At 45.6% G+C, this 24,980-nt stretch overlaps 1 protein-coding gene across 1 annotated transcript; it reads right to left on the bottom strand.

Annotated features, from left to right (window-relative positions):
* Positions 1 to 552: 552 nt before the first annotated feature.
* On the bottom strand, positions 553 to 23,516 carry LOC144143577 (copper chaperone for superoxide dismutase-like). Its single transcript, XM_077675377.1, has 6 exons — positions 23,312 to 23,516; positions 22,849 to 23,053; positions 18,042 to 18,234; positions 10,625 to 10,679; positions 7,009 to 7,172; positions 553 to 1,089 (listed from the first exon to the last, which is right to left on the bottom strand). Exons 1-6 carry the CDS (start codon positions 23,345 to 23,347, stop codon positions 969 to 971), a joined length of 774 nt encoding a protein of 257 aa, XP_077531503.1. The 5' UTR covers positions 23,348 to 23,516; the 3' UTR covers positions 553 to 968.
* Positions 23,517 to 24,980: the final 1,464 nt, after the last annotated feature.

Raw genomic sequence — 24,980 nt, forward strand, 5'->3', positions numbered from 1 at the left:
CAACAATAAAAAAAAATTGATGAAACCGATTGAAAACACAGTACATATTAACTTGAAATGGTTTGTTTTTCAGATGTGCAGTCAGCATTAGAAAGTCACCGACTTCGTTTTGAAATGCAGTCCATTTTGCCATGCAGTCCATCACGATTCAATGAATCACTGCAAAGCACACGTCGGCAAGCTATCTTCTGGTGATGGCGTCTGCGTCCATCTTTTTGCCACACATATTTTTCTATTCGTCTCAATTTTGGCTTCCCCACCAGTGAATGTATACTTGCTTCTTTGTGCATTTTGAATTATGCGCATTTTTCCCATATTCTGCCTTATTGAGCACCACACATGAAAAGCTGCAACCTTGTCCATGCTTGCACCGAAACTAATCTTATGGGAAATTGTTAGTATTCTGTAAAAAAACAAACAAAACATTTAGCTAAATAAACAGAACATTCAGTGCTCTGTAGTGGTGCGAATCCCACAGCTATGCAGAAAAACTGCATTAACAAGAGATAGCATAAACTACAATATACTCTTTAGTAACACAGCAGCCCTCCATACGAAACAAAAAATATCTCTTTATTGGCGGCTTTCCCTTTTTTACGCATTATACATAAATAGCGCATAATACATACAATGGCTTTCAGCTGCCTTTGCACACAATTTGTATAAGTAGTGCAACAAGCAAGCATAACAGTGTGTAGGTGTGGAGCCAGTCCGTAACAGCTCAGACGTACGATCACATTATCGCACGTCGGTGAAAGCAATGGAGTGCATAAAATTTGGAGTTGCGTTTGTTGGATGCAGCCCTAAAAGACCGGGAACACTTGCATAAGTATCGCAAGCATTGAAACGCTATCACAGTGACAACAGTCTCCTCGGGTGCTATAAGGTTACGTGCCACACTTGGCATCGGGAAGCCAGGTTGACGTAAATGCTTGGCGTAAATGCTCCTTCATAGTCACTTCCGAGGTTTAGCTCCTCTTGCTTCCGGCCGCGTCTCGTTCGTCCCAAACACTCACGCCGTCGCAGGCACAAATTCTCTTAGGATTCTGGGCAATGCCTGACGCTCTGGCTATGATGCCGCAGGCCAGACTGAGGGAGAAAAGGAATGGGAAATTAGTAGCTCTCCTGAACTGTTGGGAATACCAAGGATTCAGACATACTTAGTTCTTTCCTTCTGGAAACAGAAAATAAAAAAATTCCATTCACGCAAATGTACCCTTCTCAATTTGTTCGTAATTCCCCCCCCCCCACCCCCCTTTTTTTTTGCAGCTTGAACAAGGCCATCACTTTTGATGAGAACCACTACTTTGAAACTTTAAGCAGTTGGCCAGCTAGCGAAAGCTGAAAGAAATGTTTTGCTGGAGGCATCAAAAGGCTTACCAAGCTTGGTTCCTTCCAAAGACCGCCTCTGTCGTTATAACAATGACGCAAATTCTAGGGCAAATTTCCAACAGTTATTCCAGATATCAAGCAAAAAAGCTGAAGCAGTGGTAATCATCACTTTCACAACGACGTCACGGGATTTTTTTACGATGTCACGGGATTTTGTTTGTGTGATCAGTGGCCACAGGCCAAAGCCATCGCCAATAAATACCATATTTATTCGATTATAAGGCGCTCATGATTAAAAGGCGAGGGTGCAGTTTGGAGACTAAAATATCACCACACACATGCACACGCACGCATGTGCGTGCACCCTCTCTCCCCCCCCCACACACACACAGCTCCCAATATAAGACGAGGTACGACTTTGAGACAGGGGAATTTCAGAAAGAAACCTCGCCTTATATTCAAATAAATACGGTACAAGTGTGCAACAATAGCAGTGTTTGTAGTCCCCTTTGATCGCAGCCACTTGAAAACTAACATGAAGTTGGCACACTGATACCAATGTTTTTAACGTTAGCACTATCACATTACTGCTGATATCGTGCAGCACAAAATTTGAATGTTATTGATTATTTCATATCTTTTTTCACGCTAAGAAAATGTCTTTTGGGTCTGGATTGGAGCCGACTGAGTAACCAAAAGCCAGCCCTTTTAAAGGGAAGAAGGCCGTGTCTTACCTAACACTGCTTCCCACTCCAAAAATGAGAACAGTGCATCGTCATTCAAAATGCTACAAGTTACAGGACCCAACCAGTTTTAAATAAACCCACAAGCAAATGTGACTACAATAGTCTAGATCCGGCAATAATGATAGTATTTTTTGTCCTCCAGTGTATATTATCACATAACATCAACTGGTTAAAAGCTTTACTGCGTTTCTCTTTTTTTTCCCTTGGTCATGTCTAAGCCCCAGCTATAATTGTTTGTTTCAACCTGAACATGATTCTTCTTGATGGAAGTGAAATTTAACTTGCGTTTTGTTGGAAGGAATATCGCGCAAAACGGAATTTTTACATTCTCGAAAGAAAGGTCCAGCCTGCTACTCAGAGGCTCATCAACTTGAACAGGGCTGTGAGGGAATTCATTCTACATTGCTCTCAGTACTGTGAACAGTAGGGGAATATAACATAATAACATACTTCTTCCTGAATTAAGGATATAAGAATGCCCTGCCATTCTACCAGAAATGAAAAAAAAAAAAACAAGGAATTTTCACTAGTTCAACCTTCTTTTTAAGCTTCTTTCAAAAACGTCAGGGCTAACAGCATTATTGCTATGTGCCCTCTCCCCCTCTTTGAGCCCTCTCCCTTGTACAGCGGTGGTCTACAATGCCCCATACTCTGCTGCAAGTCTTGGAATGTCATAGTACTAATATTTGAAGATAGCTACTGGCATAATTTTCCCAGTACTGGCAGTATTTAGCAACGGCAGAAAGTTCACAAGTTGTGTTTGTGTGCATGGGAAGGTGGAGCCTTCGGAGAACCATTCAAAATCTATTTGTGACAGGCAAAACAAATGACCGTATTTGAAGTTAAAAAACCGGTCACAAGTATTAAGCATACAAAATCCAACCCACCATCGGAGACCTTTTTTTTACACTAGCAAATCAGATTTTAATCTCCTTTCAAATTCGTATGTGTTTGTTGAATCTGCTTACAACATAAAAAAAGCTCATTTCTCGCTGAGAAGACAAAAAGATGGGTGCTATTTGTAGGCCTGGTAGCTGTGCCATTTAACCAACCAAAATATGAATTCATGATGAATGATATCAAGGAAATATAGCTCGGAAAACACATGGGGTCACATCTCTTGTCTTGGCGTTTCATTGTCTGATAGTCTGTAATGCAAAGTCGGCTGACTATCACGCACAGAGCTAGAACCACCTAATGCATGCAGTGAATCATCCAAGTGAACCTTTTTTACATGGCTACTTATATCTGCAAGATGCAGGGTGGCAAAGTAACCACAACCACAGTGTGGGTTGATGGACATATCAAGACTACCATATATGGGTTGGGATTGAATCTCCAACTTGTGCGTTACATTTTATCTTCCACTCAGCTAGTCAAAGGATCGATGTGTGTGTTTCTGCTCTTTCTTTTACCAGCGCTTAGTGCGCACCTCTCCTTTCCAGTATATTGTGTTCCTTTCAGGTGACCAGGCAGGCTTGAACCACCCACAAACTACAAATAGACTCCCTCCAATCTACTGTTGTTCCCATCTGTTTCCTGTTGCTCCCACTCACTTTCATCGTGGTCCTGTCATCCTTCTTTTGTACCCTCCTTCTTCGGCAACTGTTTCCGCTTTTTAACAGCACAGCTGCTTAAGCTTGAGCTTGGTACAATGGTGTTTGCAAAAAAATACCAAGCAAAAATACCGAGCGCACGTGAGCATGCGCTTCGTGAGGAGCGTGCGACATCGGCCGACCTTCGAGAACACTCTGCCCAGCGTCCGTGGCGTGATCTCTCGCATGCTGTTCTCCTCGCCAGTTCATGAGCGTTCATGCCTGAAGTGGAGAGCACAGACGTCAAGTTTACGAAGCCGGTTGCTGCGGGTTCTATAACGCGGGTAACTTTGGGAAAGATGTGAAAGCCTGCTGACAAAACAAATCCCGGCCTGCCATTCATGGAGAACTTCCAGCGGCAAGTTCGGAAATCCATGTGAGGGGCAATTCATCGCGGGCCTCCAACGAAGGGAGAGGGGCCGCCAGTTCTGCAGTTTCTCCGGATTTAATTGCACCACTAGTGCAAGCTGCACAAATTTTCACGATTTTCAAGTAAAGCCCTCACCACATGGATGCAAAATCAAGCGTCGTGCGAGCGTCGGCGTTGTTCAGTGGCAATGCACAGACACGCAGGAGAGGGCGAATAACCGCAGGAGACAGGCAATGTTGTGCCTGTCTCTACGCCTGGACACGCCGACGCCACTGCGTCGGCGTGCGTTGCTGGAATTATTTGTAATAACCATGCCATCCTGTTGAAGTCGTTTATGAGCCATTATTGTTGATTGTTGAATTGCAGTTATCAAGACCCTTGCTATAGCAAAAAAAAAAAAAAAAAAAAAAATCACTTGGCCATTTTATTTATCGCTAAATATGTTTGCGGGCAAATATTGAAATGCTGCGAAATGTATCTCTAGTCGGCACGGTCAAATCTGAACAAAATAAGATAGGATGATAAACGAAGACACACTTCGCACAACTTCTTTAGTTACTACTTAATGTAACCTTCATGTCACGTACCGACTGAAGGCTCATGAATTCAAGTGCAAGAAAAACAGATTTCAGTGCTGCCTAGATACTGAGGTTACCGTCAAATGTCATTTGCAGGTTAAAAGTCAAGGTACTGTGGCACCCTTTGTTTACTGTGTAAAAAAAAAGCAAGCTGATCAAACCCTCACCACGAAAAAAAAAAAAAAACAGTTTTTGCCAGGATTTGAACCACAGACTTTCAAAATAGAAGCCCAGCACCCAACCGCTCGACCACGCCAGGGTACAAGGCAGCCACCAAGAAACAGGTATACTAACCGAGGTTGTCCACAAATGTCGGGCGTGCTTTGTTTTGGCCACATTTGAGAGATTTGAGCAGTGGTAACGCTTGTTTCCAACACAGCGATCTTGGAGCCGAGGACAATCATGCTAGTGCTACAAGCGATGTAACCACAGCTCCCTTATTTGAGTCAAGAAAAGCTATCGCACATCCCCGGTCTTCCCTACGCAAGCCACAGCACCCACGAATGGAATGGAATGTGCCGCTAGAATTCTGGCGTTGATAACGCTTGCTCGTCACACACCGATCCTGCAGACAAGCCACATTTTGCTAATATACTACAAGCGATGTAGCCTCAGCTCCCTTATTTAACTCACAAAAAGCTATCGCAAATCCCCAATCTCCCGATGAAAGCCAAACAAGCCACAAATGAACGAGTGCTTTCAAACAAAAATAGCTACAAACAGAAAAGCAGCCAATCGCCGCAAGTTAAAAAAATTGATTGTCTTCTGCTGAAAGGAATGACCCTAAACCACAAGAAGACCGGAAACCCGATCGCTGCTGCCCGCTTTCCGCTGCCTTCTCACGCTGCGTCAACACCAATGTCTGGCGAGTGTAGACATCGGCGCTGCTCGCGCATCAGCTCGTGTCGCCATGCACTTTTGGCGACGCGCGCTGACATGCATCAACGGTGACGACGTCGACGCATGAATACGCGGAAAGTACGCTGCATGTGGTTGGGCCATAACTGTTTTGACACAGAGAAAGCCCAGTTTCACGCACTCGTGGTGTGTCCAAAGATTTTATCAGAGCTTTTTTCGCTTTACATGTGTACCGACTAGCCCAACTTCCACTGCTTTCTGGTCAGGATTTCCTGAGAACTGTTGCTCATCCCCATCTCACGTGACAAGAGGCACCGTTGTGAAAGTGTCCCATGGTTTCGTGGGTCATCACGCTTAGAGCTAACCCTAAAAATAAGGCAAAGTAAACTTTAACAAAACTGCAAAACAACTTCTCCCTCTTCTGTTTATGTAGACTTTGGAGCTGAGCAGGAGGTCTATTTGCAGCTTTACCTACTTCTGTTCACTTCATCTAGAGATAATTGTGAGAAAACTTGTACTTTACTTAAGAAAAGACAGGATTTTTTAAGGGCTAAGTGCAGGGATTTCTGTTGAGGATGGTCCGCAACACTGAGCAAAGCACACAACACATTCAAATCTTCAAAACATTTCAAGTGTAGCTTGCACATGTTAACAGCCTAGACTGCCTGTCGCATTTTTGTGAGAACCGCAAAGGATTTCCAAACTCTATCGTGAAAATTCTATTCATAGACTTCTAAGCAGCCTTAATAAAATCACAGCTACTTATTCGTGTTTACCTTTTTAACTGTCCTTGTAAAAGTTGCTCAGCAAAGGTTGTGCTGACACCAAATTTACGTCACTAGGTCTGTTATGGCTTCGACCAAATTAACGGAGCCGTGAACACAAAACACAAGTTTGTTATATCTCAAAGAACTAACCATTGGTAACTCGCTTAGCTTCATTTGAGCCTTGAAAGATGAATTTTTTTTTGCTGAAAAAAGAATAAAGTTATCGAAGAACTTCAACTTCTTGCTACACGATGGCAGCTGTGATGTAACACAGGGAAGCCTAAAAACACAGTTAGTGTAGGTGTGTTAACTGCACCTTAGCAATCAAGGAATATGATCAAATGAAACCAGAAGCACTGCTAGAATTGCACAGTTATGTTCCTTATGATCAGTGGCCAATTGCACAAACAAGATCTTGTCACGTCACAAAGACCCGGTGAAGGAGTGGTTGGTTGGTGAGTTGCCACTGATTCACCTGCTTTTTTTATATATTTAGCTTAGTTGCCAGAAGTTTGCGTTAAAGTTGGCAGCATTGTTATGGGGCCAGTGCAGTCGTTTCCATGATCCAGACTTGTATTTTGTCTTCATGACACCCTCAAGAACGCTTACAAGGGAAACATCCTTCTGCAATCAGTAAAGCGACATCATTCAAAGCCAACCACACTGCACGCATAAATTCATCTGCTTCCAGTTCTGCTTTTGTCATGCTTTCTGGTTCCTAATAAGAGAAGCCTGTGCAATAACAAATGCTTAAAAACCCACCGTAGGCAACTATCGTTATCTCCTCGATGCACCTTGTCGGAGGACTCGGAACAAACCACCAGCGATCTTCCGATGATTTCCCAAACCTTGACGGTGTCGTTCGTTCTCCGAAAGACGCTTCGGCCGTTTTCGTCGACGTCAATTTCCCCGAGGCTGCCGTACCTCTGGTGTCGGCATTCATTTCAGCAGCGAATAGGGAGCATGCAAAGAGAGAAAAGAAATAGGGCCACAGTAAGGCGAAATTCGCAGAACAAATGCCCAGCTAGACACACTTCACAAGTGTACACTTTTCACAGGGAACATCCCCAATGCCACGTGGGAAATAACTGCGCAGCACAAGTGCCTCCATTAACCACTGCAACAAAGTTTCAAACGGATGTTCAAAGTAAAAGCGGAAATCTAGTGGATTCAGAGTGCCATCTCACAAAATGCCAGCAGCTACCAGGTGTGAAGTGCTCTTGGTGGAAGCCACACCATGGAAGTTTTTCAGAAATTACTTCATTCACATGCATTCAAAGAAAAAAAGGGAGAAAGTGAACACTGGCCAAAATCACTGGGTTTGTCATGAACGAAAACGTGACAGCGCTGCACTTAGTCACATGGCCAAAGGAGCTTGCTGAACAAGTGGCGCCATCTTGACAGGTTTTGCGTAACTATTAAACATCAAACGCTGACGCCATACCAGGTAGTACCACAAGGTAAGGTATTGTGGAGTAGGCCCGTGCCAACCCGAAAGCCCGACCAGGCCGGGCTTGGGCCAGGTAGCATGCATTTTCTCGGGCCTGGGCCGGGCTCGGGCTTGAACCAAAATTTTTCGTGCCGGCCTGAGCCAGCCCAGGCAGTCCCTGAGGCCCGGCAATCCCGTGCCGCAAATTCTAAATTGTTGATGACAAAAGGTTTTCTTGTTGATTCTTCAGGTTAAGAGAAAACAAACAAACAAACAAAAAAAAGTGAAGTGCGAATTCACTGAGGCCTGAGGCACCATTAGAACAATTGTCACGAAGCCAAAGCAATATGACAAAAAGACAATTGCACTTAAAGGAGTACTGACACGAAATTTCAAAGCTGAGATAACTATGTAAAACGCTTCCTTTTTATCAGGAGATATCTCCCAGCAAGTTTCAACAGCAACCGTTCAGCGAAACATATTTAAAATCCATTTTAATCTTCGCCCGCACGAAAAAGCCCAGAGCGGGCCGACGTGACATCATCTACTACGTGCCCCAAACTGCCGACGTCGGGGCTCCCGTGACGAAGCCGACGCGCTGGCTGTGGTTGGCGCGCGCTGCTCGGGCGTGTGTACACGTCATGTTTTTGGGACTGACGTCATGCTGCCCGGGCCTGTGGGGACGGCGAAGACCTCGGCCGGTCTGGGCGCGCGCTTGCGCTCGCTCGCGCGCTCTTCCAGAGAGGCAGCGATACGGCAAGAATGGTGACGCCATGTGATACATGCTGTCATGGCGGCCGCTCGGCGTTTTTTTGTCGAAACCGAAACTGGCACGAATAAACGACGCCGTAAATGAATGTTTACGCTGCGCTCGACCGTCTAATCTGCCATTCTATGATTCGTGGGCTGGTAGGCACGCATAGCAGCGAAAAAAACGTAACATAAAAATTTCGTGTCAGTACTCCTTTAACTCTTTCGCTACCACTGGAAAATACCAATTTTTAGGGGTCCAAGAAAACATTTTTTTCCTGCTAAAAAATTGGTTAGGCACTAATTGCAGGAACACAAAATGCAGATTATTTAATGGCCTTTCTAATAACACCAGTTTTTTAAGGGTGTTTATATATCATAGTTGTGAACAAAAATATCAAAATCAAAATTTTTGTCCAGTTGTCGAAAAAAATGATAAAGGAGTTCTGATGTTAAACCACCGGTAGTAGAAAAAAATTAGAATGTACATTTTGTAGGGAAACATTTCAAAAACACGCCCTAGAAAAAATGTCGACTTGCGCGAAACAGTTTGTCAGATATAAAAAAAATGTTAGCACGCACAGTGCTCGTGTCATGCAGTGAAGCCCAACCTTTAATTCAAAATGTGCAATTTCGGGTGGTTCCATGGAAGAAATTTGGCAGTTTCACATTATCAGAAGCACCAAGTTGCCCCCACATAATGCAAAACCATCTTGTCAATGACTGACTTTGCATTTACAGCGAGCACAATATTTGGGACAAGCACGCGATGCGGAAAAAACATGCATGAAGTTGAAAACGGAACGCTGTGGCTGATGATTTTTGAAGTTCACAGTCAGTTATCTCTCAAAACATAAAGCTGAGCTTTATTATCATCTTCTTACTCGCAATTGTAGCCTTGCTCGCAAAAATGAGGTACGATGCGCTAGAATCGTGCCCGACGATCTTTGGCCGAGTAGCTGTTGCGCGATGAAAAAGATCAGCACAAACGAGCCTCTTCTATTGCAGCGCCACCTAACATTTTTCAAATGAAACAGTACAAAAACTTGTCGGAGACTCCGTCCGAATAACAGTTCAACTAAGCAGCAACATTAGACATCCGGATATGCCCTCACATGGAAACGAAACTGGAAGGCGAACAGCTGGCAGTGTAAGGCCGGTTTGAAGCGCTCTCCTCGGCGGAACAGATATCTGGCATGGTGACTAAACAGCGCAGAAGACGAAACACAGCGAAGAGCAAAAACAGGACGAGCGCTCGTCCTGTTTTTGCTCTTCGCTGTGTTTCGTCTTCTGCGCTGTTTAGTCACCATGTCGCAACACCAACTCGCCCAACTTTCCATCCTGCTGCAGATATCTGGCGACTGGGTGTGATCTTTCGACTCGCATCTGAAGTTCTTATGGCAGAAATCTCGTTAGGGTGGGGGGAAATCAGGAGTGGCGTGCTTTGTTCGAGGATCAGTCGCGGACGCTCCAGGCGCCATGGCAGGTAGCCTTGAAGTTGGGTAACTGCGTAGTAGCGCTAAATGTGAATTTCGCGATGCAGAAACGAAACTGAAACTGTTGTAAACTGTTTGAGAATGGTCCTGAGGTAAGTAGAACCACCACAGTACTTAGAACAACGTGCGCAAAGGCAATAAAACTGCCTAAAATCATAAAGTAGCTTTGCAACCAGGCACTGCTTGACATTTTCAGCCGATTTCTGGGATTATTACTGTCACCAGTGCCCCATGTTCAATTCTTGGCCGCATGTTTAGCAGTGCAACAATGTAGTGCAACAATGGGAATATGAAACATGAACACTGAGATGAAAGCGTGACACACAAAGTCAAAGATTATGGGCGTATACTTAGAAAGAGCTACCACCATTATAGTGCAAACTGTTCATTATAGTATGAACTGTCATACAACAAGTATAGTTGCACAGAAAGAAACAATGAGCAACCTGTGCATTCGGGTTCACAGCTTTTTGCCGCATTTTATGCTTCTACGACTACACAAAGCAACCCAAATTCCAATTGTAGTCTGCTCTAAACGCGTACAAGGCTACAAATAATTCTAGCAAACTGCAAAACAGTGGTTAAGGAAAAACTACAACGTAAAATTTTAGCTTTGGAAGTTTACAGCAATTCAGCTTTAATCGCGAGCTGGAGTTCCTCCTTAAAGGAAACTTTGCAATCAGGTATTAAGCAAGGAACTGACCTTCGGCCTCTTTTCACCTGCCTGGGTCGGCTGCGGATCAAAGACATCTCCAGTGCTGGAAAATGAAAAAAAAAAAAAGGGGGGGGAAACGTTTGGTTGTTTCATTCATCTCAAGTGACTGTTAGTTTGCCTCACTCCCCACTTACACAGTTAGACTCATGAGATAAAGTTCGCAGATCATGGAAGTGGCATTCACAGTCAACTTCTGCATCACATGACGGTGCGCTGAAGGTGCGCACTCGCGTTGTCGAGAACTGTGCATAGCCAGAGTCGATCGTGTCATGATTATCAGCCCCTCAGCCCCACACAGCACGCTTCCTCTGACATTGACCTCTAGGAACAAGAGCCAACAATCTAGTGCATACCTGCCAGGTTTGCTGGGATGGCATTAGGGAGATCTTACCGAGAAGAGGAAGGGGGGGGGGGGGGGGGTAGTAGCAACAACAGAATGGGTAACTTTAAACACATTTTTTTTATTTACTTACAACGAAGCAGGAAATGAACTGTTTCTTCATCCAAACTACCAACAAGCTACACCACTCAAATGCTCGACGTGGCTGACGCTGTCCTTTTCACAAAGTCCTGAAAATAGTACTGCCAAGCGCAATACAAAACTGCAGGAACTGAACTGTTTGTTATTTCGTCTAAACTAACAACAAGCTACACCACTGGAGACTTGCTAAATCTTCAGAACGGCCGTCCAGAACAGCCGTGCTCGTGCGTAAACGAAAGCGGCGGCGGCGCTGCGTTTCTATAAACAGTAAACTAACAATGGGACGAACAGGTTCACCGTCTGCGCATGGCCAACTACCGTATTTACACGATTGTAGGTCGACCCTTTTTTTCAAATTTGCCAATCCAATGTTGGGGGGTCGACTTAGAATCGAAGTCAAACCGTCTACCGCTCGTAACGGCAAGAGAAACGAGAAGTCGGGGATCTACAAGGCGGGGACAGCTTTGCACCCTCGTTCCCATGGTTATGGTCCAAAGTATGAACCGCATGGGGCGTTTTCTGCTCGCGAAAATGCGCCGCGCTGACGCTGCCGCGAATCCCAACCCACATACTGCACGTACGCTACGCGATCGGCGGCGGCAACATGGCGGCGTCACCAGCCGCGAAGAGGTGCGCGTAGCTCCAGCGACCGCTTTTAAACGCTCTTAAAAATATCACTGAAGGCAAAAACGAAGACGTTTGTACAGGAAAGTAACTGATAATGTGGTCAAAAACGACACTATAAAGCATTATCCACGCCGCTAGGGAAAGCGCCAATCAAATATCCGCCACCCTGGTAAGCCTAAGCATCTCCGGCGGCGCCAGCCGGCTGGAGCAAGTCGCCAGGGTCCTCCCACTACCGCGCTCGTCACGCGTCATACCGAGCTAGTGTAACCGAGCTAGCAGAAGGTGCCGCGCGCGCGCAATCGTCGACGCCGGCGTGAAAGTCTCCCGCGCAACACCGACGCGCACGAATCGCGTGCAAAAACGCGTCAAGAAGCGTTCTATTCGTCTCTAATAAGCAAAATGAGTATTAGCGAATCCTTTAATTCAATGCGCGGCGCTAACGTAGCCCAAATCATACCACATTGTTCAGTACACTTCCGAACGCGATGGTGGGAGGTTAGTCGCTCAAAAGTAAATCGCGCGGCCGCTTCCGTCAGCCGCCATGTTGTTTGTTTTGGTATCGCGCGGCAGTGGCCGCTCCGGTTGATTCGATGGTTGTCATCTCGCAGCGAATGTGCTCTTCCCGCTCAACCCAGAGCGCATGGTTATTCCGGGTGCTTATACAAAAGCTTTTCTTTTTTAACATCTACCACGCATACCGCGAGCGCACGGCTCTTATGGGAGCATCGATCATTGATGGTAGAGCCGCCGTGTGGGTTGACGGAAGAGCTTCTCTTAGAGGAGGCGATGCTTTGAGATACGATTTTCTAGGCAGCGCTCGCATTTTTTTTTTTTTGAGATATTCAATTTTTAGGGGTCGACCTACATTCGAGTCGACTTACAATCGTGTAAATACGGTACGCTTTTTAAGCACTTCAATGATAATGTTGCCAATTGGTGTCGGGTTGGATTGTCAGGTATACCTCCCGCACATTTTGGCCAGACTGGGGAAAAAGATTTGGCCAAACGCGGGTGCGTTTTCAGGAGATTTTTGTTTCGGTCGCACAATCGTACAAAACCATGAAAATTCGGGAGTCTCCCTGAAAATTCGGAAAACCTGGCAGGTATGCTAGTGATTTTGGAAGGTGTTCGAGTTTAATTTTGAAAGACGGCGCACTCCCTTGGCACAGGTGTCGGCAGCACAACGTGTGCCGTCAGGTAGTGCAGCCTAGTGCCACTAGATAACGTTAAAGTATTGGCACTCTTTTCTCCTATTGTTCCATGCCGCCACCATGATCATCGGTCAGTTCGCATGACGTGACATTTATTTGCACCGGGACCATTCATTGCCCCCACCATTTTGTTGTTTATGCGTTTTCTGTCAGTCAACTGCCCTCCCTGTTCTGCAGCTTTGCGCGACGTTACGAATGTGAATCAAAGATAACGCGCTTCACAGCATTTCAGCTCCGGAAGTGTCCAAAGATGCCGTTTTGCTGCATCTTTGGCTGGGTTGTTTACAAATGATCTCATCAGAGTTAGCGGTGAGGCCGCACAAGCGGCAATCTGGCAACACCGATAAACACCAAAATGGCCGCCGTTGCTCACTTAGTACGTGCCTCAGTGATGGTGCTATGTATCTTATCTAGTGACACTAGTGCAGCCATATTTGGTTTCACCCACCGTTCCCGCGGTCCACAAACTTTCGCTCATGAGTGTACACAGTTGCGGAACCAGTTGTTGTCTTTGTACGCTCGTTAAATAGCAGACACGCTGGCACTTTCTGCCCCCCGCTGCATCACAATGCTTCGATTTCTCTGAAGCCTTAACCACACTGAGGCAAGAGCCATTTCCACAATTTTCTTGTTTTGTCGTCAGCAACCACTTGATAGCATGCCTTAACTTTGTTCATTCTCAACTGGTGTTTTGAACTGCCATGCATATGCATTGTTTTCCTGGTTTCTGTTTTTTTTTTTTTTGCAATGTACCATTTATAGCTATTGCAGTGCAACTAACCACCAGAAAAAAAAAAGCGAAAATAAACCCTCCATAGAGGGTTTATGTTCGCTTTATTTAACAGCTCATTTACATGAAGATGGAACTAATTGCAGATGAGGGCCAAGTTTTCCGATTCAGATTTCACACGTAAACAGGTCAGCCAGGCCTTGGAAACTGATGCAAGCTCTCACGCTTAAAAAAAATAAAAGTACGGGCAATGCAAAAGATGGCGCCACATGAGGTTCACTGCACAAGCAAATCAACGTTCTTCGAAAAACCTTTTTAGTATATGTGCATGATGTTCGAGTCGAAATGTGATGGTGCTACAGGGCGAGGTGCACACATTGCAATGCACATGTGCCCACACACAGCCCACTCACAGTGTGCGGTCATGTGCACTGCGAGACAAACACTGCTAAACGACAACGTCTGCCAGGTGTAAAGAAAGACGTCGTTCACCAGAGGAAAGATCATGGCTCCAAACAGGAAGGAGTGATTTCTAAAAAAAAAAGTGGCTGTGTGTATCCGCTTGGAACTTGTGTTTATGCTCTGCCTTGGACAGTTGCGCATTGCAATAGAGCATCCAGTAAACTGCAATTCATGGTGTTATGCCATGGAGGGAGGAAATTGCGGTGACCGCGTTGGTATTTCTCAAAGGGAGCGCCGGTGACGAAAACAAGAACGGTATACCCACGGGCTCCGGTACCGAATACCGTACAGCGGTGGAATAGGAGAAAGAAAACCATGGTAGCGTACAAGTGCGCAAAGCCCGTGTTCCACTACGGAGGCAATCAAGTACATGAAAGGAACAGTTGCTCTAATGTGCTTCCAGTGAGCGTAATAAAGCCATGCTTCACGACATCTGGTGACCCAGAAGTTGAACATATCACACTGTTATGGCCGATCAGGAAGCTCTCGCTTCTCTTCGCCAAGAAGTGCAACAAACTGCAAGCCCAGCAAGAGCTGATTGAAAACCAAGAGCAGCAGTGCATACAAAACAAGCTGCGCTCGCCCAACAATTCAGCACGGCCCCACTCGAACTACGTCCCCCAACGCCCCAATCAAGTGCTCGCCGTCAATGCTGGCGTTGCTACTCCTGTGGCTGTCACTAACCTGGATGTCTGTTGCATTGCCGCCAAGCTTCCACTGTTCTGGGCAGCCTCACCTGAGATGTTGTTCACACAAGTTAAGCACCAGATTTCCCCTGGCATGCGTCCCCCATGACCGCATGTGCTAAGATTCAGTCAACGCCCATCCGGACTCACGCCAGGAGACTGAGCTACGACATACTCGCAAGTCCTCCGGCTAACGACAGTTACCTTCATTTGAAGACGGAACTTACCCAATGGCTTTCCCTTTCGCAATACCAGAAAATGCGTCAACTACTTAACTATGAAGAGCTCGGTGACCACAAGCCATCGCACTTCCTGTGCAATATGAGTGCCCTCATGGGCAACATGCGAGTAGATGACTACATCCTCTGATCCCCGTGGCTTCACAGAGCCTACCGCACACGCACAAGCCAACCTCTACGTTCACCAAACTCTACTGCTAGACTACCTCGCCAAGATTGTGGTCCGAGTCATCGAAGCCTCTCTGCCATCACTGTCAATCCCAGTCCGTGCTGTCGCCGCCCAACGGCCCACCCCCGAGATCATGCGCCGCATCGACATCACCCACCATACTAGCGAACATGTTCACTAGTATGATGAATTCCCCAGAACTTCTCTCAAAGTTCTGACTGCAATGCCGACTCGTCTCATCACAGTAACAATGGCCGCTGTTATAACTATCGTTGCTTTGGCGACAGGGCCCAGAAATGTCAACCACCCTATTCAGCCAAACATCAGGAGAACCCTAATGGCAGCTGATAGAAATGGCTGCGAGCTGGCAACCTGAAGTTCATCGCATTTTTGTCCTCTGACCCCTCACCCTGTGCCCTACACCACTCGCTTTTTAACTCTCGGTGCAGTTTACCGAGAATAGCAGCCTACCATTGTCGCTGAAGAAGAAAGTGTATGACAGCTGCATCTTACCGGTACTCACCTACGGGGCAGAAACTTGGAGGCTCACTAAGAGGGTTCAACTAAAATTGAGAACGACTCAGCGAGCAATGGAACGGAAAATGATAGGTGTAACATTAAGGGACAAGAAGAGAGCGGAGTGGGTCAGGGAGCAAACTGGTGTTAAAGACATATTAGTAGAAATTAAGAAGAAGTATGCGAAGGCAAGATAACCGCTGGTCATCAAGGGTAACAGAGTGGATCCCTAGAGAAGGCAAGCGTTGCAGGGGGCGGCAGAAAGTTAGATGGGCAGATGAGATCAAGAAATTTGCGGGGATAAATTGGTCACAGTTGGCACAGGACCGAGATAATTGGAGAATAATGGGAGAGGCCTTTGCCCTGCAGTGGGCGTAGATAGGCTGGTGATGATGATGATGATGATGATGCAGTTTACCAATTTTTTCAACCTTGAGGGCTCCTCTCTGCGTCGGGGGTGTTGTAACGACCACGTCGGTATTTTTCAAAGGGGGCGCTGGTAATGAAAACAAAAATGGTATACCCGCTTGCTGCGGTAACCGAATATCGCATAGTGGCAGAGCGTAAGAATGAGAACCTTGGTTGCACGCCAGTACGCGAAACATGCACTCCACTACATAGGCGCCCGAGTACACGCCGCGAAGTAGAACAGCTGCTGTAATGCGCTTTGAGTGGAAGTGATAAAGCAATGCTTCCCAGAAAAACAAAGGTGTCAGCATTCATTTTTCTGTAAACTTCACGCAACTTTCTGCTTTCATAACCTCTTTCCCTGCCTGCACCCTACAACTGCTTGTGACGCCCTGCCTCTGATGTGATGTTGGCACACCATTAGGCATCTGCACAAATAACAGTGCAACATTTGGAAGGTAAGAAAGCTTTATCAGCACTCTTCTTTCATCATCATCATTATCAGCCTATCTACGCCCACTGCAGGGCAAAGGCCTCTCCCATCAATCTACAATTATCCCGATCCTGTGCTAACTGCGACCAGTTTACCCCCCCAAACTTCTTGATCTCATCTGCCCATCTAACTTTCTGCCGCCCCCTGCCACGCTTGCCTTCTCTAGGGATCCACTCTGTTACCCTTAATGACCAACGGTTATCTTGCCTTCGCATTACATGCCCTGCCCGTTTCTTCTTCTTCATTTCTACTAATATGGCCTTGACACACGTTTGTTCCCTGACCCACTCCGCTCCCTTCTTGTACCCTAATGTTACACCTATCCTCTTCCGTTCCATTGCTCGCTGAGTCGTCCTCATATTAAGTTGAGCCCGTGTAGTGAGCCTCCAAGTTTCTGCCCCGTAAGGTAAGTTTCTGCACTCTTCTTTATCCATTGCTCGCTGAGTCGTCCTCATATTAAGTTGAGCCCGTGTAGTGAGCCTCCAAGTTTCTGCCCCGTAAGGTAAGTTTCTGCACTCTTCTTTATCCTGATCTTAAATTTATTCATTTACTCATTTCAACACTTTCAATGCCCAGAAGCCATTACAGAAGAGAGTGGTGCGGCAAAGAGAATTATAAGTACACAATTAGTGGCAAAAACACAGTAGTAAACATTGAAAGCAGGAACACGGGTCAATACAAAACAACACTGAGAACATAAATGTGGTCATGTTGAACAAAGGTGATTTCCAATTGCAGCCTTATATATAGAGACTTCGATCATACTAGCTACCGAAGGTGGTAGATGATTTCGTTTGTTAAATACAACTTCGTGTAATTTGAAAGAACTAGGATTCAGTATCTCACTCAGCTCCATTACAGCCCCAAAAGATGTTTTTTTAATGAAAAAAAAAAAAGCAAGAAGCATTTAAAAACTCAGATTTTGCGCCACAGTGACGTGTTATGAGCAAGAATGACGTCATACGGGCCAACAATAAAACACAATTTTCAGTGCGTTAACTGCCCGTTAGCATTCAAGTGATGCGGTCAAATGGAACTAGAGGCCCCATTACAGGCGTCCAGTCATGTGTCGTCGCAACAGCTCAGTTAGGCGGCCGCCAATCACACAAACAAGGTTCCGTGACGTCATAGAAAAGTTGCGGGAAATTGGCTTGGGGGTCGCGACTGCTTCAAACGTTTTCTTTAATATCTCCGTTATTTGTTTGAAGATTGCGATGATATTGGTATCATTGTTATCAGGACTAAGCAGTCTTTCTAATCAACCCAGCTTGTATTTTGTCTTCATGGCTTCTTTTAGAATTCAATTAGAAATGAGTTAATGAAGAATGAAAACAAAACCAAATGTAATTTTCTCCACCTGAGAGGGACGTTTTCTTCACATACCTCTCACAGCCGTTGGACAGGTCTCCCAACTCGTGAATGCGCAGCCTGTGCGTGGCTCCTTTGCTGAGGCCATCAATCACTCCGTCAATGACGCAGCTGCCTTCAGCAGCCTGGGTGAAGCGGACCACGCCCAAGATTCCAGACTGGCCAGACATCTCGGACACGGCAGCGGCGACACTCGGAGTGGCTTTGCCTGCCAAATGTTAGTGCAATACAGTTATAGTCACTTGAGCTGATTACCTGCTCGCTGAAAGTTAACCTTTAGTTGGAAGCATTCCACCCCCAGATTGAAGTTTCCCATTTTCTAGTCCCCTTTATGGATGAAGTGAAACTTAGCATGCGGATGAGATACCGTATGTCCGTGCGTCTAACCTGCACCAAAAATGCGAAAATTTCAGTGGCAAAGCAGGGATGCAGATAATACGTGGAGTTTTTCCTTTAGTGCAGCTTCACGGCCATGCACGTTGTGCCGTGAAGCTCCTACGCAGTAGCAGTGACTAAGCCTTCCATGGCCGCGATTGCGCAAAACATACAAGGACAAGGAAGAAATAACAAGAAATAACAAGGACAAGTACACTCTAACTACTGAATTTTATTAGTGAATTGTGACTTTCACCTTGCACTCAGTGTATTCTACTTGCTAAATATATGCTTGTTCCGTCTACATAGTACATGATGTGTTGCTTGAGTAGTAGTTTTGGTGCAGCCTTTCCTGTATCAAATGTGCGGGCAATACGCAAAGATTCTTTCTTCTTTTTCCCAGCGGCCTGAAATAGCGGTTGCAGATTATATGCAGGGGCAAGTTATATGCACGAAAATATGGTATTTATCAACAATATTGTGATGTCTTTATACAAAAAAGTGAAATCAAACGACTAGAATTAAGTAGCATTATTTTTTTCATAAGTACACAGTCATGGACAAATGAAATGCAATCATGAAAATATGAACCAGAATGTACAAATACTGTGACTTCTTTCTATGTATGAACTGATGTGTGGCTGAATTACATTAAAGGGGTACTGACACAAAATTTTGAAGGTGAGATAACTTCAGAGATAGATTGGTGTGAACACACATACATCAGCTGCAAAATATCAGCGGCGAATACAGCCTAGGACATATTTAAAATCAATTTTAAAGTGTGCGAAACCCAAAAGAGCAGCCAGCAGAGGACTACGCGCAATCGACATCCCGAGGATATTGTGTAAATAAACAACATCCAAACACGTCACGAGTTTGTGTTTGCTGCTTCCGCACTGCCGGCGTTTTTCGCCGGCTCACCCGGCTCTCCGCTCCAATCGGAGGGCCGGAGGGAGGAGCTTCTGCTCTCGAGAACGAACACCCCGTTCGTTGGCGGCAGAGCCGCCGTGATTTCGTCGGCTCATCGCGCAACTGGCCACGACCAAAGTTCTACAGCGATTCCAGGCACTCTGTTTCTACTACTTTTTATTTACATTGGATGTGAAAACGCGCCGGAGACACGAAAACCCCACTGACAAGCCGCACGGTCGCGGTGCAGGTGGCGGCCACGGCCGCGAAGTGGCCCAGGCCGGCGCAGGTAGCTCGAGTGATAGCTTGTAACCGCTGCCAAGTCCCAACCATGGCAGCTTATATGAGAAAGGAGTTAGTGATGCGATGGCGGGTTGCATTAAAAATTGTCATCTGTACCGCTTACGAGAGCAGCAATTGAATATCCGCCGCAGTGCTAAGCCAAACACATCTGTAGGCAGACGTGTAGGCAGACCGGCCGGCTGCTCCCAGCGCGCGTCTTGTCACCCACTGTCTCGAGCGTCGCGCGTCGCTCTTTAGCCGCGGTAGCATTTGCACTCGCAGCGCCTGCGTCACATCCACGGTCACTTTTTTATTAAGCGGCTCACGAGATCAGTACGTGGGGGCATTCGCCGAAACTGCCGGCGATGCGGATTCGACAGTGCTACGGCAGCTCTGCTCTGTGATATCCCTCCGATGGTCACGTGGTCAGCTTTGTTCACACAAAATCCATCGTTTCGCGGCACCCGCTGAAACCGAAACTGGGACTGGCCGCACTGAAAATGCCTCTAATTAAACAACCGTCGCACGCCGAAGAAAATGAGGTTTCTGCAGGTTATAAGTAGGTCACTAGCTACTTATCGCAAAAAAAAAAAAAAAAAAAAAAAACAAGATGAAAAATTCTGTGTCAGTGCCCCTTTAACGAAGTTGGGAAATATGGCTTTCCAAATATACCAATAGTGTGCCATTATTGAGGCTCCATGAACAGTCTTCTTCAATTTTGCGTGTTTTGGTTAATATTTCCATGTTCGCATTACATCTGCCCATGACTCTACACAGTCATAAAGGAACACTAAGGACTTTGTGACTTTTTGTTTTCAAAGCCCCTTTCACAGCTCTCCCCACTTTTGTTCGACAAAATAAACACATAATACTGGTATTTTCCTTTCCCATTTTCTTCTCATTTTTTTCATTACAGGATCGTGAGCATTACAAAGTAAACCGTCTTTCTGCCACAGAGCTTAGAGAACTCCAAGCAAGCTCTTAACCAGCACCTTCCAGGCGAACATGACGTTGATAATGTTTACTGGCTTCAGCATAGTGTTGCACATTGACCTTAGTAGTTATGCCACTGTACCTTCCCTTCACCTTCAAAAAAATAAAATAAAGGAAGCTCATACTACCGTGTAAGGCTTGAAGACAGTGAAGCTGAATGCAACCTTCACGGCCTGCCCCACGGTTTAAGTCCACGATTGCAGTCGATTTGCTTCTTCTTAGCTGACACAACGGCCTGTACTGCATCATTGTTGCTACAAGTGTGAGCTTCCTTCATTTTTTATGGAAGTGATAATCATTGGACATCTACTTGTACGGGGCGTACGCTACGACGTCTCTTTCTCATTCTGAGCAAGTGCTGCCACGACTACGCCGATCACTGAAGTTGTTTTTGCCACTCTTGGCCAATGTCCCTAAGTGGTTAATGCGCCGTGGACGCTGGGCGGTCGTCGCGAGGCACGCACACACAAGTGCTGGGCATTTTCTTGGTTTTTTTTCAACTGCCAGGCGGTTGCCGTGAGGCCCGTGTTCACATGTGTGCGCTCGGCAATTTCTTGGTATTTTTAACTGCAGACACGAAAAATTACGATTTGCTAAACATCTTCCCTGTTTAAAAAAAAAAAAAAAGAAGAGTTTACTTTGCAAGGTGCCTGAAAGTGCTCTTACCACGGAGAATGTGTAGAAAATATGACAGCTGATGGCTACCTTGCTGCTGTAGTCGATAGCACCAATAATATCTGACTTTTTCTATGCCATCAACACGACATTCTGAAACTTAATTGCAGAAAGTGTGAAAGTTCTTTGCTGCAAGTGACCCACGCCAAATGAACTATATATGGAGTAAAAAAAACTGGGGCAGAGAGCATACTCTGAGCAAATACTACTGCCTGTTTTACTACATGATTTAAGTAGAGGTTACGCGTGCCGTTGAAAAACATTGTACTCGCCATGGCACTATGACAAGCCCAAATGAACTTGCCCTGCCTGGTTTTTGCCGCACACAAAATTTCATGACACAACCACACTCCCCGTGCACGTCTGTTACGACTTTGCTGACTCGGTAAGCTCACATGGGTCAGCAAGCAGTCTAAATTGACGATCAGCTCATTACAACTACCACGCATTCCGAGACCGACTTTGTCGATTGTATTTTTTGCTTTGCACTTGTCACACAGCCCACCCTCCTAGCTTCTTTATCCCCCTCCACACTAACAATACAGGCCGAATTGTTTTCACGCTTCAGTGTGTCATTAAAACTCAGTGGAGTGGCAGGAAATCTTTCATTACTTAAAAAAATTTACCGTCCCTTCCTCAAGAAAGTTGAAAGAAGCGTAAAAGCTTTCTCACGTCAAACTTTGCTGAAAGTGAACCCAATCGATCATCAAACCGTCAAAGACGCACATCACAAATGAAGAATGAACACATGCGACGACTTTTCACGAACTATGTTAACGCATCTATGAACAATCTAAATGTATACCACTACGTGGTTTATGAGACAAGGCTGTACTAGTATTGTAATCCTTCTTCATGATCGATGCATGCATTGTCTTATATAGAACCATTCTTTTTTCGAGATTTTTGAATGAGCATTTTGACACAATGGATGCCCGGTTTCACGCAAGCGCTGTGTGTCCAGAGATCTGATCAGAGATTTTCGGTCAACCAACCAGTCTATAGGGAAATGCATGAGCTTTTTGGCAGGATGCCATCAGTGCCACTAAGAAAGCTTTCGCTTTAAAAGTGGAGCATGCGTCATGTGGTCTAGCAATGTAAAAGCGAGTTACAAAAATGTCTACTGCCAGTCAATGCCCGACCGCCATGCGTTCTCACCACAGGAAATGGTTATGCGCACATTTTTTACAAGACGTAAGCCTCTAGTGAACCGTCAGCCGATTATACTTCTGTTATGAAAGTTAGCCTACATGATACGCAAAACGAACGCCCAAAGGACAGAAAATAAACGCTCGGTAGGGGAAGAACCTACACTCAGGTCGTACCAGCACTGCTTTGTAAACACGGGTTTCAGTTGCCGACCGGGGGTAAATTTTCGCTTCTTGCATGCTCATCTAAGTCTCAAAGTTGCATAAGATCAATTCGCGCTGCGACAGAGCGCTACGTTTCGATTAGGATCTATGGACGTTGTGGCTGTTGCTCGGGCTCGACCAATAGAATCGACGAAATTTCCTCGACTATAGTTTGTACAAAACACGCTGCGTTACGGTATTATCAATCACCAATTCCAACACAATTCCTGCACCTGCTGACGAGCCGAAGCCCTTGAGAACGGCCTTCTTGCCCGTGCTCTGGATGGCTTCTTGGACCTTCGTAAAGGGAATGTCGGTGTCCACGACCACAATCTGCTTCTGGACGTCGATGACCATGTCCCGTACGCCAAGACGCTCGAGCGACTGCCGAACTTGGGCCTCGCAGCTCTGGCACGTCATGTTGACGTCGAATTCAACCTGCAATCGAATGTTCGGTAGGTCGTTTGCTCAGCCGGCACGTCTTCGTTGTCGCTTTCGAAATCACGAACGTGTACTACCAACACGAAGCGACAGCTTACTCCACAACGCCTGGAACATAGTTATGAGTTGCCGGCATATTCTAATAGCGAAAATTGTAATAAAGAGTGGCATTCTATGCGAAAACACATCGTAACCGCATTCACGGCGCGCTTATCTTAAAACAGCGGTTTCCAGTCTTCCGGCAAAGATATTTACCTTCGATTTGCTGCTACCAGAAGTATCGGCAGACATGTTTGCGCTTTTATGAAGCTGTACTGTGTGCGCCTCACAATTCTCAGATTTGTGTACGCGGAAGAACCGCTACAACAATTAGCTCATAATAAGCTAGATATCGAATTTTGTTGCATAGGAGCGGCCATTATTCTCCTCGCCCCGCCTATTCTTGTGCTGAATTGGCCAAGGCTTAGTTCAGTATTTTTTTACGACACAAGCGTGCTCAGTGCACAAATTTTGCGCTGCGAACAAAAAAAAATAAAATTTGGTTTAAAAAATTTTTATTATTTGAAAAATTACAAGGGAAAGTATATTTTAACGTTTAGAGTCTTTTTAATCCTTCACGGCACCGCTATTTGGGTTTCAATTTTGGTGTCATGGTTTCGGTTTCGTTTGTCACCGTAGGTAGGTGCATGAATTTTTGGACGCAGTGTCTAGAGTTACGTCCGACGGAACCCAAAATTGAAAACTAGAGTTACGTCCGACGGAACTATAAGCCAGTTTCTAGAGTTACGTCCGACGTAACTTTAAGCCAGTTTCTAGAGTTACGTCCGACGGAACTTTAGGCCAATGTTTTGAGTTACGTCCGGCGAACGTAAAGCATTAAAAAAAACGCAGTGTCTAGAGTTACGTCCGCCGGAACCCAAAATCGAAAACTAGAGTTACGTCCGACGGAACTTTAAGCCCGTTTCTAGAGTTACGTCCGACGGAACTTTAGGCTGGTTTCTAGAGTTACGTCTGACGGAACCCCAAATTGAAAACTAAAGTTACGTCCAACGGAACTTTAGGCCAATGTTTTGAGTTACGTCCGGCATAACATAAAGCACAAAAAATTTACAGCTCTTGAAGACTCTTGAACCAATTTATATGGTTCAAGAGTAATTAATAGGGTTGGGTGTCAGTTAATATTTCAATTTTATTAATTGGCATCGATTAATTCGATTATGCATGGATTATTTTGTTGTGTGGTTTTTTTAGAAAAAAATGACCAAAAATAATCATGTAGTAGTACATATCAGATCAATATGCTCATACACTTGTTCAGACACATTCCGTATGAGGTAAGTACGACATCATCACGGCGCATGATGCGGACGCGACGCTTATCAGCTCGTTCGTCACTCACATTTTTTTCTCACGCCGCGCTTTGTCTTCGACACGAACAGAGGCAAGGGGCATCTGAACAGGCGAAAAGCATCTAATAGCCGGATTTCCGGATTACAATGTTCTCAGTTTCTTTTACTTGTATTTCCTTAAATATTATCTGCGGATGAATCGTGACCACCGCACGCAAATGGCGGCAGTTCTCGGCCACACTCGGCAAGCATGATGCCAATTCCCATTTGGGCGGGCGAGAAAGTTCAATGAAAACTACTCCCCTTGCCTCTGTTCGTGCCGAAGAAAAAGCGCGGCGTGCGCGTGACGTGTACAGCTCTGAGTGCCATGAGCGCGTGGGCGTGGCTTTGCGGCGCTCAGCTCCCGCACGGAGCCCGCTGTGCGCATCTGGAGAGCTGAGGTTCTGAGCGCTGTGGCTCTGCACGCAATTACAATTTCAAAAATTAATTATCGATATCGGATGGACTCATGATCCTTTACAATTTCCCTATTACAACCAAGCACCTAACTAGAATAAATAGAAAGTTAATTAATA

The sequence above is a fragment of the Haemaphysalis longicornis genome, unplaced genomic scaffold, assembly GCF_048455015.1.
Source record: "Haemaphysalis longicornis isolate Haplotype H1 unplaced genomic scaffold, Haemaphysalis longicornis Haplotype H1 scaffold_6, whole genome shotgun sequence".
NCBI lineage: Eukaryota > Metazoa > Arthropoda > Arachnida > Ixodida > Ixodidae > Haemaphysalis > Haemaphysalis longicornis.

What these genes read in the sequence shown, in the direction of transcription:
- LOC144143577 (XM_077675377.1), bottom strand. Translation starts at nt 23,347, where the DNA reads ATGTCTGCCGATACTTCTGGTAGCAGCAAATCGAAG. An exon ending in CTGTCCAACGGCTGTGAGAG is followed by an intron (nt 10,680 to 18,041) that starts GTATGTGAAGAA and finishes TTCATTTTCCAG; the next exon opens with CACTGGAGATGTCTTTGATC. An exon ending in GATAACGATAGTTGCCTACG is followed by an intron (nt 1,090 to 7,008) that starts GTGGGTTTTTAA and finishes TTTCTCCCTCAG; the next exon opens with TCTGGCCTGCGGCATCATAG.